Source organism: Hypanus sabinus, chromosome 9 (genome assembly GCF_030144855.1).
Source record: "Hypanus sabinus isolate sHypSab1 chromosome 9, sHypSab1.hap1, whole genome shotgun sequence".
NCBI classification, from domain to species: Eukaryota; Metazoa; Chordata; class Chondrichthyes; order Myliobatiformes; family Dasyatidae; genus Hypanus; species Hypanus sabinus.
This window is the reverse complement of record NC_082714.1, coordinates 69,751,215-69,768,319: the sequence shown is the minus strand read 5'-3', so window position 1 is coordinate 69,768,319 and position 17,105 is coordinate 69,751,215. Positions and strand designations below refer to the sequence as shown.

The 17,105-nt window shown below is 40.8% G+C and overlaps 1 protein-coding gene across 7 annotated transcripts in view; it reads left to right on the top strand.

Annotated features, from left to right (window-relative positions):
• arhgap17a (Rho GTPase activating protein 17a) overlaps nucleotides 1-17,105 on the top strand; it is a 191,558-nt gene that overhangs the window by 133,582 nt on the left and 40,871 nt on the right. For all 7 annotated transcript variants that reach the window (XM_059979887.1, XM_059979888.1, XM_059979882.1 and 4 more), the window contains 6 exons: nucleotides 2,880-2,948; nucleotides 3,118-3,199; nucleotides 3,566-3,693; nucleotides 7,686-7,797; nucleotides 8,347-8,428; nucleotides 8,565-8,645. In XM_059979887.1, coding sequence (XP_059835870.1) covers nucleotides 2,880-2,948; nucleotides 3,118-3,199; nucleotides 3,566-3,693; nucleotides 7,686-7,797; nucleotides 8,347-8,428; nucleotides 8,565-8,645 — 554 coding nt within the window. The remainder of the gene's footprint in view (nucleotides 1-2,879; nucleotides 2,949-3,117; nucleotides 3,200-3,565; nucleotides 3,694-7,685; nucleotides 7,798-8,346; nucleotides 8,429-8,564; nucleotides 8,646-17,105) is intronic.

The window sequence follows — 17,105 nt, the reverse complement described above, 5'->3', positions numbered from 1 at the left end:
GTTTCTGTAACTTATTTCAATCTTGTGCAGTAGCTCCCCCATACCAGATGGTAATATAGCCAGTCAGAATGCTCTTCATGGTACATTTGTAGAAGTTTCTGAGTGTTTTTTTTTGGCAAATCGGATCTCCTCAAACTCCTGATGAAATATTGCCACTGTCTTGCTTTCAATACATTATGTCCAGGTTAGGTCCTCAGAGATCTTGACACACAGGAACTTGAAACTGCTCACTCCCTTCACTTCTGATCCCTCTATGAGGATTGGTTTATTCCTTACAGACAGTTTATTCATACATTTGTTTATTTCCTACATGTGTTTATTCCTGCATTTTGCTTTCTATTATCTAATTCTCTAGTTAAATGTGCTCAAATCTTGTTGACCATTTTCCTGTGTGGCACCTAATGGAGGCCTTTAGAAAATTAAAATGCATCCACTGGTTCCCTTATTGGTTTTCATTTTCAACAATTTAGAGGTCAGGAGCACAGAAACAGGCCCTTTGGCCCACCAGAACAGTGTCATCTCACGCTAATAACAGTCTCTTTCTTTCACACCTTCTTCAACTCTCAACAGTTCTCCTGCCATCCACCTACATAAGGGGTAGTTTAAAGTAGTTTAAAGTTAATTGACTAGCAGTTTGGAGGAAATTGGAGCCCCTGTGGGAGACCCACATGATCAGGTAAAAAATGTGCAAATTCCTACACAGATAGCATCCAAAGTTGGGATTGATCCCAGGTCACTGAGGCTGCAGCACCAGTTGCTCTGCTACTATGCTGACTACTTGTAAATTTATTAGTAATAATTCCTTCAGTTCTTTATTCTTGCTGCTCCCTTAGTTCTCTTGTGGACATACAGTATTTTAGTTTTTGCCATATCCCTTATTTTATATGCTAAATTCTAATGCCTCTGCCTGTAAAGTGTCTGCATTTACCCATGCTAGCCTTTTCCTTTTTGTACAGCTATAGAACATACTTGTCTTTATTTCTTGCCAGTCTACTCTTTTATTTGGAATAACACACACAAAATGCTGGCAGGACTCAGCAAGTCAGGCAGCATCTATGAAAGTGAAGAAACAGTTGAAGTTTTAGGCAGAAACCCTTCATCAGGTCTGGAAAGGAAGAAAGGAGATGCCAGAATAAAAAGATGGGGAGAGGGGAAGGGGGTTAACTAGAAGGTGATAGGTGAAGCCAGATGGATAGGAAAGGTAAAGGGCTGGAGAAGAAGTAATCTGATAGGAAAGGACTATAGAAAAAAGGGAAGGAGGATAGAAACCAGGTAGAAGTGAAAAGAGGCCAGAGTGGGGAATAGCAGAAGAGTGGAGGGCAGGATGGAATTTCTTTTTTACTGGAAGGAGAAATTGATATGCATACCATCAGGTCAGAGGATACCCATCCAGAGTATAAGGTGTTCCTCCTGCATCCTGAAGGTGGCCTTTTCTTGGCACAACAGGAGGCCATGGACCAATATGTCAGAACAGGAATGGGAATGGAATTAAAACATTTGGCCACCGGAAAGTTCTGCTTTTACCAGACGGAGCAGTGTGCTCAATGGAGCAGCTTCCCCCCCCCCCCCCCAATTTTTCAACAGGTCTCACTGCAGGCTACATCAGGAGCGCACAGCCCCAGCAGATTGGCCTCCTCTGGAAGGATTGTTGGGGGCCCTGAATGGAGGTGAAGCACTTAAGCAGCTTGCAGGGATGTGCTGGGAAGGACGAATGGACAAGTGAATCACAGAGGAAGCATTCCTGCAGAAATCAGAGTTGGCGGGGGGAGGTAAAATATGCTTGGTGGTGGATCCTTTTGGAGGTAATAGAAATTATTGCAGTGGTCTGATGACCACTGCAATCTCTCATAATTCACTTGATTTAATACTTGGACCAGTGAATCACTTCCCTTAGGTTTCTGTTCTTTAGGGTTTTTTTTGCAAGTAGTTTCTTTATGTGTTCGTAATTGGCTGTCCAATATTGATACACTTTTACTACAGTTCCCCAACCTGCCAGCTTCCTTTAACTATTTTCGAGAGTGAATAAATATTACCTGAGCCTGAGAAATCTTGAACCTCATATAAGTATCGGGCGGAAAATGTTCAAGAATTTCTGAGGGGGACTTTCCCTGCAGAGGCTGTTTGGTTGTGTGTGTGGATGGTGGACCTGCTGGTTGTGACGTTAGGAAAATTAGAACAGTTTTGACTCCAGTAAAACCAGTATGCAGATTGTCTCTATATAGGATGCCACACAGGTGATTGACAGGCTCTCCAACAGTAAATGTTGCTGCAGAGAGAGCTGGTAAAGTTCATAATGGGTGACTTGTAGGGCTGGGGGTGTTCCAGAGAGTCTGCAGACTTCTCAGAGGTAGCTGTGGTCATATAGGGTATGGATGAGGGTGGTTAATAATGGATTGTGTAGAGGAATACAGACTCAGTAGTGCAAGTGCTCAAACTTCTTGTTCACCCTGCTGGAAAGTACACTAACTTCTGCCCGTGCCAATTGTCATTACTAAGTTAAGCATCCAGAAAACCCAGCAACCTGAGAAAAAATCTGAAATGTTGATAAAATGAGGCACCAAAATAGACCACCTGCTGAGCAGCTTGTCTATGTCAATCAGGAGTGGCTAGGCTCAGCAATCACCTTCACCTATGCTGATTGTTGTTTTTGTGAACATTTCAGATAGTTGTTCTCAAATATAAAGCAATAAATTTATTTATTAATATCTATTAACTGTAGTTGCTCTCAAATATAAAACAACAGTCAGGCTAAACTGAATATTCTATCTTTCTATTGTGTCAACAGGTAGTTTAGTATTGCTAGTCTATTTCCTTTTCTTTTATTCTGTTGTCTGGGAAGCTGTGATTTAAGTGCAATAAAGAAATCTCTCTGTCCACAGGATCAACTTGCCGCTGATATGTACAACTTTATTTCTAAAGAAGGTGATTATGCAAGGTATTTGGTAACGGTAAGCGATGACACTGACTCTTTATAAGTATTTAGTTCTTTGTCTCATTCAGTTAAATTGACATTTTTGTTACAATATTATGGAGTTGCATTTGATCGACTTGGGATTAATACTTCTGTAGGCATGAAGCTAATGGAATTTTTGTTGACAATGTGGTCTTTGTTCTCAGTTATTAGAAGCACAAGCAGATTACCATAGAAAATCACTAGCAGTCTTGGAGAGAGTCCTTCCTACGATCCAGATCCAGCAAGGTGCAGTATAGCAGCATTTCACTAGCTTCTTCATTTCTTAGTAACCATTGGATAAGTCCCTAATCTATAGTTTTCTTAGTCTGTTTGTTTTCCAGCTGAGCATTTTTTCTGATGATTTATTAATTTTCTAATTTGATTTAATGGTGGATTAATTGAAACACTCGTGTATGTTGATAGATTTGATAACTATAAATTTCGAACTGTCATTGAAAATACTTTGTGTAAGTTATTTATTCGAGCAATGTACATACCAAACAAATATTTTAAATACTAACATAACTTAAACCTCAGTGAATCATTGCAGTAAAAAGTTATTTGTGGAGATGAATGCATTGGTTTGTTGATTAGTTAATTGATTTCTACCAGATACGTGGACTGAGAAGCCGGCATTTGGAACTGCTCTGGAAGAACACCTCAAGCGTAGTGGTCGTGAGATAGCGCTCCCGATTGAGGCTTGTGTAATGATGCTGCTAGAAACTGGTATGAAAGAGGAGGTGAGTGCTGGTTGCTACAAAATATACATACACGCATCCTTAACAGAGTTCTTATTTTCATGTTCAGAAATTTGCCACCTCTAGCTTCATCTTTCTTATTATCCATCTTTGTTCTTCTAAACAGTTCACTAACCTTCCAGTATCCGATGCAGGTGAGCAGAGTTACTTTGAGAAAGGCCATTTTGATTATATCAAAGATCTGGCAAGCGTGGATTGGGACAATTTTTTTCTGGCAGTGGGAAACTTTCAAAAGTGAAATCTTGAATATGCAGAGTTTTCATGTTCCTCTCAGAGTAAATGGTAAGGTAACAGGTTTGAGGCAGCAGTACGTTGCAAGGCATAATAGTAAAAACTAGAAATTACAATAAGCATATATAAAAAATTAAGTAGAGAGGAAGACAAAGTAGTTATGTGGTGTTCATGGTTTTATTGTCCATTCAGAAATCTATTGGTGGAGAGGAACTTACTGAATCATTGAGTGTGTATCTTCAGGCTCCTTTACCTCCTCCTTGATGGTAGCAAAAAGAAGAGGGCATGTGCTGGGTGATGCGAGTGCTTAATAATGGATGCATAACCTTTTGAAGATGTCTTGGATGCAGGGGATGCTAGTTCCTTAGTGAAGCTGGCAGAGTTTACAATTTGCTGCAGTTTTTTTCGATCCTGTGAAGTGGCCCCTCCTTACTAGATAGTGATACAAACGGTTAGAATGCTCTTGATGGTAAATTTCTACAAGTTTGTGAGTCTTTGGTGACACACTAATTCTCCTCAAACTCCTGATGAAATATAGCAGCCTTGCTCTTGAAAAACATTCTGACGTTGGCCTCTGAGACAGAGTTCACGGAGTCACTAGATACTGCAAGGATTCACATTGATGTAGTTTTGTTCTCCCTTTCAATGAGTACATAAGGGGTGTTAAGCACATCTGGGAGTGAAGCATCACAGCCATTCATGATGTTAGGTTTTGCTTTGTAGAAAGTAATGGCCTGCACTGAGGAGTGAGGTAGAACAGAGGGATCTGGAAATACAGGTCCTTAATTCCTTGAAATTGGCATCACAGGTAGATAGAGTCATAAAAAGAGCTTTTGCCACATTGGCCTGTACTGAGTACAGGAGATAGGATGTTTTGTTGAAGTTGTGTAAGACTTTGATGAGGCCTAATTTAGAGTATTATGTGCAGTTCTGGTCGACCACCTACTGGTAAAATTTCAATAAGATTGAAGGAGTACAAAAGAAATTGGCAGTACTTGAGTTATAGGGAAAGATTCAACACATTAGGACTTGATTCCCCAGAGCATAGGAGAATGAGATTTGATAGAGGTATGCAAAATTATGAGGGGTATACAATGGGGTAAATGCAAACAAGCTTTTTTCCCCCACAGAGTTTAGGTAAGACTAGAACTAGAGGTCATGACTGTTAAGGATGAAAGGTGAAATATTTAAGGGAAACCTGTGGGGGTACTACTTCACTCAAGGGTGGTGTGAGTGTGGAAAGAGCTGCTAACTGAAGTGGTGGATGTGGGTTCAAGTTCAACAATTAAGAGAAGTTTGGATGTGTACATGGAAGAGCGGGAATGAGGAGCTATGGTCCAGGTGTAGGCCAAAGGGACTCAGCAAAGTAATAGTTCAGCATAGACTAGATGGGCCAAAAGGACCTTCTTCCACCTCCCAATGGCAGACACCTTTTAGCCATGAACCAGCAGTTGAAATAAAGCCCTTTGTTCCTCATGTCCTCCGACCATTAATCATTACCAAGTAGACCATAAGATATAGGAGCAGAATTAGGTAATTTGGCCCATCGAGTCAGCTCTGCCATTATAGTATGCTGATCCAATTTTCCTCTCAGCCCCAATCTCCTGCCTTCTCCCTGTATCTCTTCGGATACAAGACCATTCAAGAATTTGTCAACCTCTGCCTTAAATATACATAAAGGTTTGGCCTCCACAGCTGCTTGTGGCAATGAATTCCACAGATTCACTACTCTCTGGCTAAAGAAATCCTCCTCATCCTTTCCATATCCACTCTATCAAGGCCTTTTGCCATTCACTAGGTTTCCCAACACTGTATTCCATCTGCTATTTCTTTGCTCATTCTCTTAATCTGTCCAAGTCCTTCTGCAGCCTCTCTACTCAAAGCTACATGCCCCTCTACATGTCTTTGTATTTTCTAAACTTTGCATCCAAGTCATTGACACATAAAGTAAGAAGAATCGATCCCAGCACAGTCCCCTGTTGAACACCACTAGTTACCAGCAGCCAACCAGAAAGGCTCACTTTATTCCCACTCTTTGCAATCCACCAGTCAGACTCTGTTTTATCCATGCTAGGATATTCCCTGTAATACCGTGGGCTCATGGCTTGTTAAGCAGCTTCATGTTTAGCACCTTGTCAAAGGCCTTCTGAAAATTCAAGTACACAACATCAACTGATTCTCTATCTTGCTTGTCATTTCTTCAAAGAATTCCAATAGATTTGTCAAGCAAGATTTTTCCTTGAGGAAACCTTGCAGACTATTGCCTATTTTATTATGTGCCCCCAAATGCCTTGAAACCACATCAGTAACAATCAATTCCAGCTACTGAGGTCAGACTAACTGGCCTACAATTTCCTTTCTTCTGCCTCTCTCCCTACTCGAATAGTGGAGTGACATTTGCAATTTTCCAGTCTTCCAGAACCATTCTAAAATCTAGTTATTCTTGAAAGATCATTACTAATGTCTTCACAATCTCTTAGCCACCTCTTTCAGAACCCTGGATTGTACACCATCTGGTCTGGATGACTTATCTACCTTCAGACCTTTCAGTTCCTGAGAACCTTCTCTCTAGTTATGGTAACTTCACACACTTCATACTCCCTGACACCTGGAACTTCCACAATACTGCTAGTGTCTTCCACAGTGAAGACTGATGCAAAGTACTCAGTCAGTTTGCCTGCTACTTCACTGTACCCCTTTGCTACCTCTTCAGCATCGTTTTCCAGTAGGCTGATATCCACTCTCACCTCTTTTTTACACTTTATGTATCTGACGAAACTTTTGTTATCTTCTTTAATATTATTGGGTAGTTTACATCTTTACCTTTTTAATAACTTTTAGTTGCCTTCTGTTGATAGTTAAAAGCTTCCCAATCCTCCCACCTTCCCAGTAATTTTTGCTGTATTTTATGCCCTCTCTTGGGTTTTTTGTTGGCTTTGACTTCTCTTGATAGCCACAGTTGTGTCATCATACCTTGAGGATGCATCTTTCTCTTTGGGATGTATTGCTTCTGAATTGCTTCCAGAAATTCCAGCCATTGCTGCTCTGCCGTCATCCCTACCAGTTTTCTTGTCCAACCAATTCTGGCCAACTCCTCTTTCATGCCTTTTATTGTAATGCTGATACATCTGACTCTAGCTTCTCCTTCAGAAATTTCAGGGTGAATTTGATCATATTATGATCACTTGCCCCGAAGAGTTCTTGAGCTCTCTAATCATTTCCTGTTCATTGCACAACACCCAATCCAGAATTGCCTTTCCCTAAGTGGGTTCAACCTCAAGCTGCTCTAAAAAGCCATCTTGTAGGCATTCTAGGAATTCCTCTCTTGAAATCCAGCAACAGCCTGATTTTCCCTATCTATTGCATATTGAAATCCCACATGACCATTGTAAAATTGCCCTTTTAGCGTGCATTTTCTATCTCCCATTGTGACTTCTTTGGGGATCTTTATATAACTCCCACCAGGGTCTTTTTACCCTTGCAGTTCTTTAGAGTCAGAGGAAAGGAGGGTCACCTGATGTCTGCAGCATTTTGTTTATCTTTATGATAACTTGTTATTTGTGATCACACTTTGGTGCAGTCTATAAAAATCTTGTTTTGTATGTGTAATCCCCCTCAGCACTGTGGGTATACCACCTTCTCAAGGGCAACTAAGGGTGGGTAATAAATGCTGGCTTATCTGGCGACAACAGCATCCTGTAAATGAATGAATAAAAATATTATATTTTCTTGTTGTAAAACAGGGCCTTTTCCGGATTGCTGCTGGAGCATCCAAGCTGAAAAAGCTAAAAGCTGCATTGGATTGCTCCACTTCCCAACTTGAGGAATTCTATTCTGACCCACATGCTGTTGCAGGTAAGTACCGAATATAAAGGCCGCAGCAGTTTGGAAGTAAATTGAATTGCTTATGCATCTAAAAAATGCTGTGACTCCCAAAGATGGTTTTTGTAGGGGTGAAATGAATGAATAATTCAAACTTAGCAGCCTGAAACTTCCACCTGATACATAAGCTGTTTCTCTCTCCACAGTTGCTCCCTTAACTCCCTTAACAACTCCCATTAAATGGGAAGTTAATCTAAGTGACAGATTATAACATGAAACGTTTGGAATGATGTACCATCAGTGGTCTGCTGTGAAAGTTTTCTGACAATATTCACTTCATATTTACATGTGAGGTATACCAACTAGTATTTCATGTGATCATGAATCAAATTCTAGATATTGGGTAGCATTGCAAAAGTAACAGTTATGTTTACTGTTTATTACATGAGCTACTTTATGTTGAGTTCTATTGTTAATTATTATATGCATTGTTTACATGAAGAAGCATCCACTAAAATGAAAAGATGCTTGTTCAGGTGATGCTGTTAGATACTAATGTTATTGGTGTCTCTTTGCCTTCAGGTGCCTTAAAGTCATATCTGAGAGAACTTCCAGAGCCTTTAATGACATTCCAGCTTTATGATGAGTGGGTTCAGGCTGCAAGGTGAGGGTGATCGACTCATTCCGCACTTGTTTTGTACAATATTGATTTTGGTCTATGAAATGTGTACATGTTAAACGAATGCACCTCTACAGATTGCTAAACTGTATTCACTGTCTTCCGTTCTATTCTGTCACAGTGTGCCAGAACCAGACAAGAAATTGCAAGCCCTCTGGTTGACCTGCAGCAAGATGCCAAAGTCCCACAGTTCCAACTTCAGGTATATTTTTTTTAATCACAAAATAAAATTAGTGAAGCTGCTACCAGATTTGAGATGAATGTTGGCAACAATGTGAGAAACTAGACATTCCTACAAAAAAAATTACTACTTCAATTCTGGTGCTCTCAAATACCTTGTGCAGGACTGACATTACATACTACTGCAGGCTCCCCTCTCCATCACAATCTACAGCACTTGCAAATTAATTTGGTGGAGGAAAATTGGAAAATACTGATTGTAGAATTGTTTAGACCAGGTGGAGCTAGTGGTTTGCCATATACTGACTTGTACATATCAGGATTACATAATTGACAACTGGAGGAAAGTGTACTTATTTTTGTTCAAACTCGAACGTTCACAGCTTGCATGGTATTCAACCTGTCTGGATGTAAAGCCATTGGTCTGGATCAGACCTGTGGCTTTCCTCTGTTCTCAGTCTCTTGTTACAAGTCTCTCTGTAATCCCAGGTTTTCTTTCTATATCAGGGTTTGGAAACAAGTTGAATGCTGTTTCTACAACTCTATCTTCCTCCTGCTGTTTTTGTTCTTCAGCGATAAGAGTACCACGTCAATAGTCCTGCCCATTGCAACTACAATATCTGTGTTGCATCAGACAGACAGATGAAGTTGAGTAAAGGGAATTACAGAGCATGAGAGAGGAGCTGGCCAAAGTTGATTGGAAGGGGGTACTAGTAGGGATGACGGTAGAAGTTTCTGGGAAGAATACCAGCACACAGGATAAATGCATTCCAAAGATAAAGAAGTAATCAAAAGGAAAAATGATGGATGGCAAGGGAAGTCAAAGACAGCAAAGAGCAAAAGAGAGGGCATATAATATTGCAATTAGTGGGGATTTGAAGGATTGCATGAAACTTTTAATAACCAACAGAAGGCAACTAAAAAAGCCAAAAGGAGAAAAATGATGAAATAATGAAGGTAAGCTAGCCAATAATATAAAACAGGATACCAAAAGTTTTTTCAGATATTAAAGAGTAAAAATGTGAGGGTGGATTTCAGACCGCTGGAAAATAATGCTTGAGAAGTGGTAAAGGGGAGAAAGAAATGGCACTCTCAGAGGGTTGTGAGAGTGTGGATAAGCTGCCAGCAAAAGTGGTGCATGTGAGCTTGATTTCAATATTTAGGTGAAGTTTAGTAGGTACAGTTGACCTCAATCCGATAGAAAATTTTCTGACCTCGATCCGATAGAAAATTTGTGGGCAGAACTGAAAAAGCGTGTGCGAGCAAGGAGGCCTACAAACCTGACTCAGTTACACCAGTTCTGTCTGGAGGAATGGAACAAAATTTCAGCAACTTGCTGTGAGAAGTTTGTGGAAATCTATCCAAAACATTTGACCCAAGTTAAACAAATTAAAGGGAATGCTACCAAATAATAACAAAGTGTATGTAAACTTCTGACCCACTGGGAAAGTGATGAAAGAAAAGCTGAAATAAATCATTCTCTCTACTATTATTCTGACATTTCACATTCTTAAAATAGAGATCCTAACTGACTTAAGGCAACAAATGTTTTCTAGGATTAAATGTCAGGAATTGTGAAAAACTGAGTTAAAATGTATTTGGCTAAGGTGTGTGTAAACTTCTGACTTCAACAATACATGGATGGTAGTGAAATGGAAGGCTACGATCTTGCTGCAAATCGATGAGAGTGGCTTGATGGGCTATATGAGCTGAAGGGCCTGTTTTTATGCTGTATTTTCCTATGACTCTATGAACTAAATAAGTTTGTTGCATCAGTCTTTTATTGTGGAATACGCCAGCCATATACTGGCAATTTGAGAGTCAGAAGGCAGAAGTGGGTGAAGTTGGCATTACTAGGAACAAGATGCTTGGGAAGCTGAAAGGTCTGAAGGTAGATGAGTCACCTGGACCAGATGGATTACAACCCAAGGTTCTGCAGGAGGTCACTGAAGAAATTGTGAAAGCGTTAATATTAATCTTCCAAGAATCAGTGGATACTGGAATGGTTCTAGAGGAATGAACAATTGCAAATGTTACTCCACTCTTTAAGAAGGGAGGGAGTCAGAAGAAAAGAAATTATATGCCAGTTAACCTGACCTCAGTGGCTGGGAAGATGTTAGAGTCCTTTATTACGGATGAGGTTTCAGGGTACTTCGAAGCACATGATAAATAGACCAAAGTCAGCAGGGTTTCCTTAAGGGGAGTTCTTGCCTGGCAAATCTGTTGGAATTCTCTGAGGAAATTTACAGGCAAGATAAGACAAAGGACAGTGGATATCGTTTACTTGTCTTTTTAGAAGGCTTTTGACAAGCTGCTGCACCTGAGCCTGCTTAACAACATGAGCCCATGCTATTAAAGGAAATATACTAACATGGATAGAAGATTGGCTGACTGGTAGGAGTCAGTGTGTGAATAAAGGAGGCCTTTTCTGGTTGTCTGCAGTGACTAGTGATGTTGGGATCTCTTCTTTTCATGTTATATGTCTCAGATGTGGCAAGAGAGGGAATTTGTTGAATGCCTACGAGATGGCTTTTTAGTGCAGCTACTTGGGGAAAGGCCATCTTAGATTGGGTGATGTGAAATAACCCAGATCTTTTTAGGGAGCTTAATGTAAAGGAACCCCTAGGAGGCAGTGATCATAATATGATTGAATTCATATTGCAGTTTGGGAGAGAGAAACATAAGTTGTGTGTATCAGTATCACAATGGAATAAACGGAAATACAGAGGCATGAGAGAGGTGCTTGCCCAGGTGGATTGGAGGAGGATGCAGGAGGGTATGACGGTAGAGTAAAGATGGCTGAAGTTTCTGGGAATAGCTCATAAGGCGCAGGATAGATATGTCCCACAGAGGAAGAAGTTCTCATGGTGAGGTAGGCAACTGCTAAGGACGACATAAAAGAGCATATAATGGTAGCAAAAGTGGGTGGGAAGTTGAATGATTGGGAAGCTTTTAAAATCCAAATCAAGAAACTAAGAAAGCTATAAGAAGGCAAAAGATAAAATATAAGGGCAAACTTGCCAGTAATATAAAACAGGATACTAGAAGTTTTTTCAGTTATATAAAGAGTAAAAGGGAGGTGAGAGTTGATATTGGACTACTGGAAAATGATGCTGGTGAGGTAGTAATGGGTGACAAAGAAATGGCGGATGAACTTAATGGGTACTTTGCATCAGTCTTCACTGTGGAAGACACTAGCAGTGTGTCAAACGTTTGGGCGTGTCAGGGAGCAGGGGTGAGTGCCATTGCTATTACAAAGGAAAAAATGCTAGGCAAACTCAAAGGTCTTAGGGTGGATAAGTCACCTCGACCAAATGGGCTGCATCCCAGAGAGGTCGCTGAAGAGCTAATGAATGCATTGATCATGATCTTTTAAGAATCACTTGATTCTGGCATGGTCCGGAAGGGCTGGAAGATTTCAAATGTCACTCCACTCTTTAAGAAGGGAGGAAGACAAAAGAAAGGAAATTATAGGCCAGTTAGCCTAACCTCAGTGACTGGGAAAATGTTGGAATCTCTTATTAAGGATGTGGTTTCAGGGTAGTTGGGGACTAATGATGAAATAAGACAAAGTCAGCTTGGTTTCTGTAAAGCTTGCCTAACAAATCTGGTAGAGTTCTTTGAGGAAGTAACAAGCAAGGTAGTAAAAGTATAGGCAGTGGATCTCATGTACTTGGATTTTCAGAAGGCATTTGATAAAGTACCACACATGAAGCTACTTAACAAGATAAAATTCTGTGGTGTTACAGGAAATATACTGGCATGGATAGACGAATGGCTGACAGACAAGAGGCAGCAAGTTGGAATAAAACTTCTCTAGTTGGCTGCCAGTGACTAGTGGTTGTCCTCAGGGGACAGTATTGGGACCACTACTTTTCACAATGCTTGTCAATGATTTTTGGATAATGAAATTGATGGCTTTGTGGCAAAGTTTGCGGATGACATGAAGATAGATGGAGGGGTAGGTAGTGCTGAGGAAGCAATGTGATTGCAGCAGGACTTAGACAAATTAGAAGAATGGGCAAAAAAGTGGCAGCTGGAATACAGTATTCGGAAATGTATGATAATGCATTTTGATAAAAGGAACAATAGTGCAGACTATTATGGGGAGATGGTTCAAACGTCAGAGGTGCCGAGAGACTTAAGAGTCCTCATACAAGACTCCCAGAAGATTAACTTAAAGGTTGAGCCTGTAGTAAAGAAGGCAAATGAAATGTGGGCATTTATTTCAAGGAAAATAGAATATAAGAGCAAGGAGTTAATGCTGAGTTTTATAAGACACTAGTCAGGCTGTATATAGAATATTGTTAACAGTTTTGGGCCCCATATCTCAGAAAGGATGTGTTTTCATTGAAGCAAATCAAGAGGAAGTTCACAGGGATGATTCCAGACACAAAAGGGTTAATGTATAAGGAGCGTTTTGCAGCTTTGGGCCTGTACTCACTGGAATATAGAAAAATGCAAGGGAATCTCTTTGAAACCTACTGAATGTTGAAAGGTCTAGGTGGGATGAATGTGGAAAGGATGTTTCCTATGGTGGGGGTGTCCAGAACTAGAGGACACAGCCTCAATATTGATGGGCAACCTTGTAGAATAGATTTAAGGAGTTAATTTTTTTAGCTAGAGAGTAGTGAATATGTGGGATGCTCTGCCACAGACTGCAGTGAAGGCAAAGTCCATGGGTATTTTTAAGGTGAATATTGATAGTTTCCTGATCAGTCTGAATATCAAGGAATATGGTGAGAAGGCAGGTGTGTGGGGTTGAGTGGGATCTGGAATCAGTCATGATGGAGGAGTAGGTTTGATGAGCTGAATGGCAGAATTGTGTTCCTATGTCTTATGGTCCAATGATTTGGATGATGGAATTGATGGCTTTGTGGCCAAGATAGCGGATAATACAAAGATAGGAGGGGTAGGTGGTGTTCAGGAACCAGGGGACTTGGACAGATTAGGAGAATGGGCAGAGAAGTAGCTGATGGGATATAGTGTTGGGAAGTGATGGCCCTACACTTTGGCAGAAGGAATAAAGGTGCAGACTGCTTTGAAACGAAGAAAATCCAAAAATCAGAGGTGCAAAGACACTTGAGAGTCCTTGTGCAGGAATCCCGAAAGGTTAACTTGCAGGTTGAGTCAGTGGCAAGTGCAAAGTTGGTATTCATTTCTTTTTTTTATTAATTTTTAATAAGCATTCATTTCAAGAGGTCTAGAGCATAAGGGCGAGGATGTAATGCTGAGACTTTATAAGGCATTGGTCAGACTGCACAGTATTTTGAGCAGTTTTGGGCCTGTTGTCTAAGAAAAGTAGTGCAGGCATATAGAGGGTCCAGAGAAGGTTCAGAAGAATGATTTTTGGAATGAAGGAGTTAACCTATGAGGAGCATTTGATGGCTGTGGGCCTGCGTTCACTGGAGTTTACAAGAATGGGGGGAGAATTTATTGAAACCTATCAAGTATTGAAAGGCCTAGATAGAGTGGGTGTGGAGAGGTCTAGAGGGTGAGTCTAGGTCCAGAGGATGTCAATTTAGAACAGATGATGAGGAATTCTTTAGTTACAGGATGGTGAATCTGTAGAATTCATTTTCATAGTCAACTCCAGAGGCCAAGCCATTTGGCATATTTAAAGCAGAGATTGGTAAGTTCTTAATGAATCAGTGCATCAAAGGTTATGGTGAGAAAGCAGGTGAATGGGATGAAGAGGGATAATAAATCAATCATGGTTGAATGGTGAAGCAGACTCGATGGGCCAAATAGGCTAATTCTGCTCTAATGTTTTGTGATCTTATAATTAGATACAGTCACTTCTACTTCCCACTTCAGTTGTGTAGCATCTTAGCACTGAGCCAGTCCAATAGAGAGAGCATGGGACTGTTTGTGTAACCTCACTCCTCATGAGGGTCTCAAGACCACATATCACCACTTGAATATTTTGGTTCTTAAGCAGGGCTTCTAGTTATTGCTTGTTACCATGGGAAAGCCAGCCCACCTGGCTGCAGAAGGACATTGCAGAAGTCCAGTAGATCCATTTTTTTTTCTCTCTTCCTCTAGCCGCTGGCCTTGTAACATACTTAAGCAAGTGAATTTGCCAATTTTGGGTGCTAAAGTGTGAAGGTGAAACAGTGTTACAGACCGTTACTATCCTTTATCATGTGCTGGTTCATTCCTACAATTATGTTTTCTTAACATTCTCAGAGAACATCACGTACCATTAACAATCCTAGAGTGTGGCAGGTTCCATCTGTTGGTTCAAGTTAATGGCACTCCCCACTCTTGTGGCATTATTGTTTTTAACTATAGATTGGTTTGTGCCTGGGTTTGAGAGCAAAAGAGGTCAGGAAAGATCAGTGACAGGTGTGACATAGAAGCAGAAAATAGGTGCAGGAGTAGGCCATTCGGCCCTTCGAGCCTGCACCACCATTCAGTATGATCATGGCTGATCATCCAACTCAAAACCCTGTACCTGCTTTCTCTCCATACCCCCTGATCCTTTTAGCCACAAGGGCCATATCTAACTCCCTCTTAAATATAGCCAAAGAACTGGCCTCAACTGTTTCCTGTGGCAGAGAATTCCACAGATTCACCACTCTCTGAAGAAGCTTTTCCTCATCTCGGTCTTAAAAGTCTTCCCCTTTATCCTTAAACTGTGACCAGTCGTTCTGAACTTAACCTAAAATCGGTAACAATCTTCCTGCATCTAGCCTGTCCAATCCCTTTAGAGTTTTATACGTTTCAATAAGATCCCCCCCTCAATCTTCTAAATTCCAACGAGCATAAGCCTAGTCCATCCAGTCTTTCTTCATATGAAAGTCCTGCCATCTCAGGAATCAATCTGGTTAACCTTCTTTGTACTCCATCTATGGCAAGAATGTCTTTCCTCAGATTGGGGGACCAAAACTGCACACAATACTTTAGGTGTGGTATCACCAAGGCCTTGTACAACTGCAGTAGGACCTCCCTGCTCCTGTACTCAAATCCTCTTGCTATGAATGCCAACATTTGCCTTTTTCACCGCCTACTGTACCTTCAATGACTGGTATACAATGACACCCAGGTCTCGTTGCACCTCCCCTTTTCCTAATCGGCCACCATTCAGATAATAATTTGTTTTCCTGTTCTTGCAACCAAAGTGGATAACCTCACATTTATCCACATTAAATTGCATCTACCATGAATTTGCCCACTCACCTAACCTATTTAAATCACCTTGCATCCTCTTGGCATCCACCTTACAGCTAACACCGCCACCCAGCTTCGTGTCATCCGCAAACTTGGAGATGCTGCATTTAATTCTCCTGTCTACATCATTAATATATATTGTAAATAACTGGGGTCCCAGCACTGAACCTTGCGGTACCCCACTAGTCACTGCCTGCCATTCTGAAAAGGTCCCATTTATTCCCATCTTTGTTTCCTGTTTGCCAGCCAATTCTCTATCCGCATCAATACCATACCCCCAATACCGTGTGCTTTAAGTTTGCACACTAATCTCCTGTGTGGGACCTTGTCAAAGCCTTTTGAAAATCCAAATATACCACATCCACTGGTTCTTCCTATCCACTCTACTAGTTACATCCTCAAAAAATTCTATAAGATTCATCAGACATGATTTTCCTTTCACAAATCCATGCTGACTTTGCCCGATGATTTCACCTCTTTCCAAATATGCTGTTCTCACATCTTTGATAACCGTCTCTAGCATTTTCCCCACCACTGATGTCAGGCAAACCGGTCTATAATTCCCCGGTTTCTCTCTCCTTTTTTTAAAAAAGTGGGGTTACATTAGCCACCCTTCAATCCTCAGGAACTAATCCAGAATCTAAGGAGTTTTGAAAAATTATCATTAATGCATCCACTATTTCTTGGGCTACTTCCTTAAGCACTCTGGGATGCAGAGCATCTGGCCCTGGGGATTTACCTGCCTTTAATCCCTTCAATTTACCTAACACCACTTCCCTACTAACGTGTATTTCCCTCACTTCCTTCATCTCACTAGACCCTTGGTCCCCTACTACTTCCAGAAGATTATTTATGTCCTCCTTAGTGAAGACAGAACCAAAGTAGTTATTCAATTGGTCTGCCATGTCCTTGTTCCCCATGATCAATTCACCTGTTTCTGACTGTAAGGGACCTACATTTGTCTTGACCAATCTTTTTCTTTACACATATCTGTAAAAGCTTTTACAGTCAATTTTTATGTTCCCCGCCAGCTTTCTCTCATAATTTTTTTTCCATTTCTTAATTAAGCCTTTTGTCCTCCTCTGCTGGACTCTGAATTTCTCCCAGTCCTCAGGTGTGCCACTTTTTCTGGCTAATTTGTATGCTTCTTCTTTGGAATTGATACTATCCCTAATTTCCCTTGTCAGCCACGGGTGCACTACCTTCCCTGGTTTATTCTTTTGCCAAACTGGGATGAACACTTGTTGTAGTTCATCCATGCGATCTTTAAATGCTTGCCATTGCATATCCACCGTCAAACCTTTAAGTA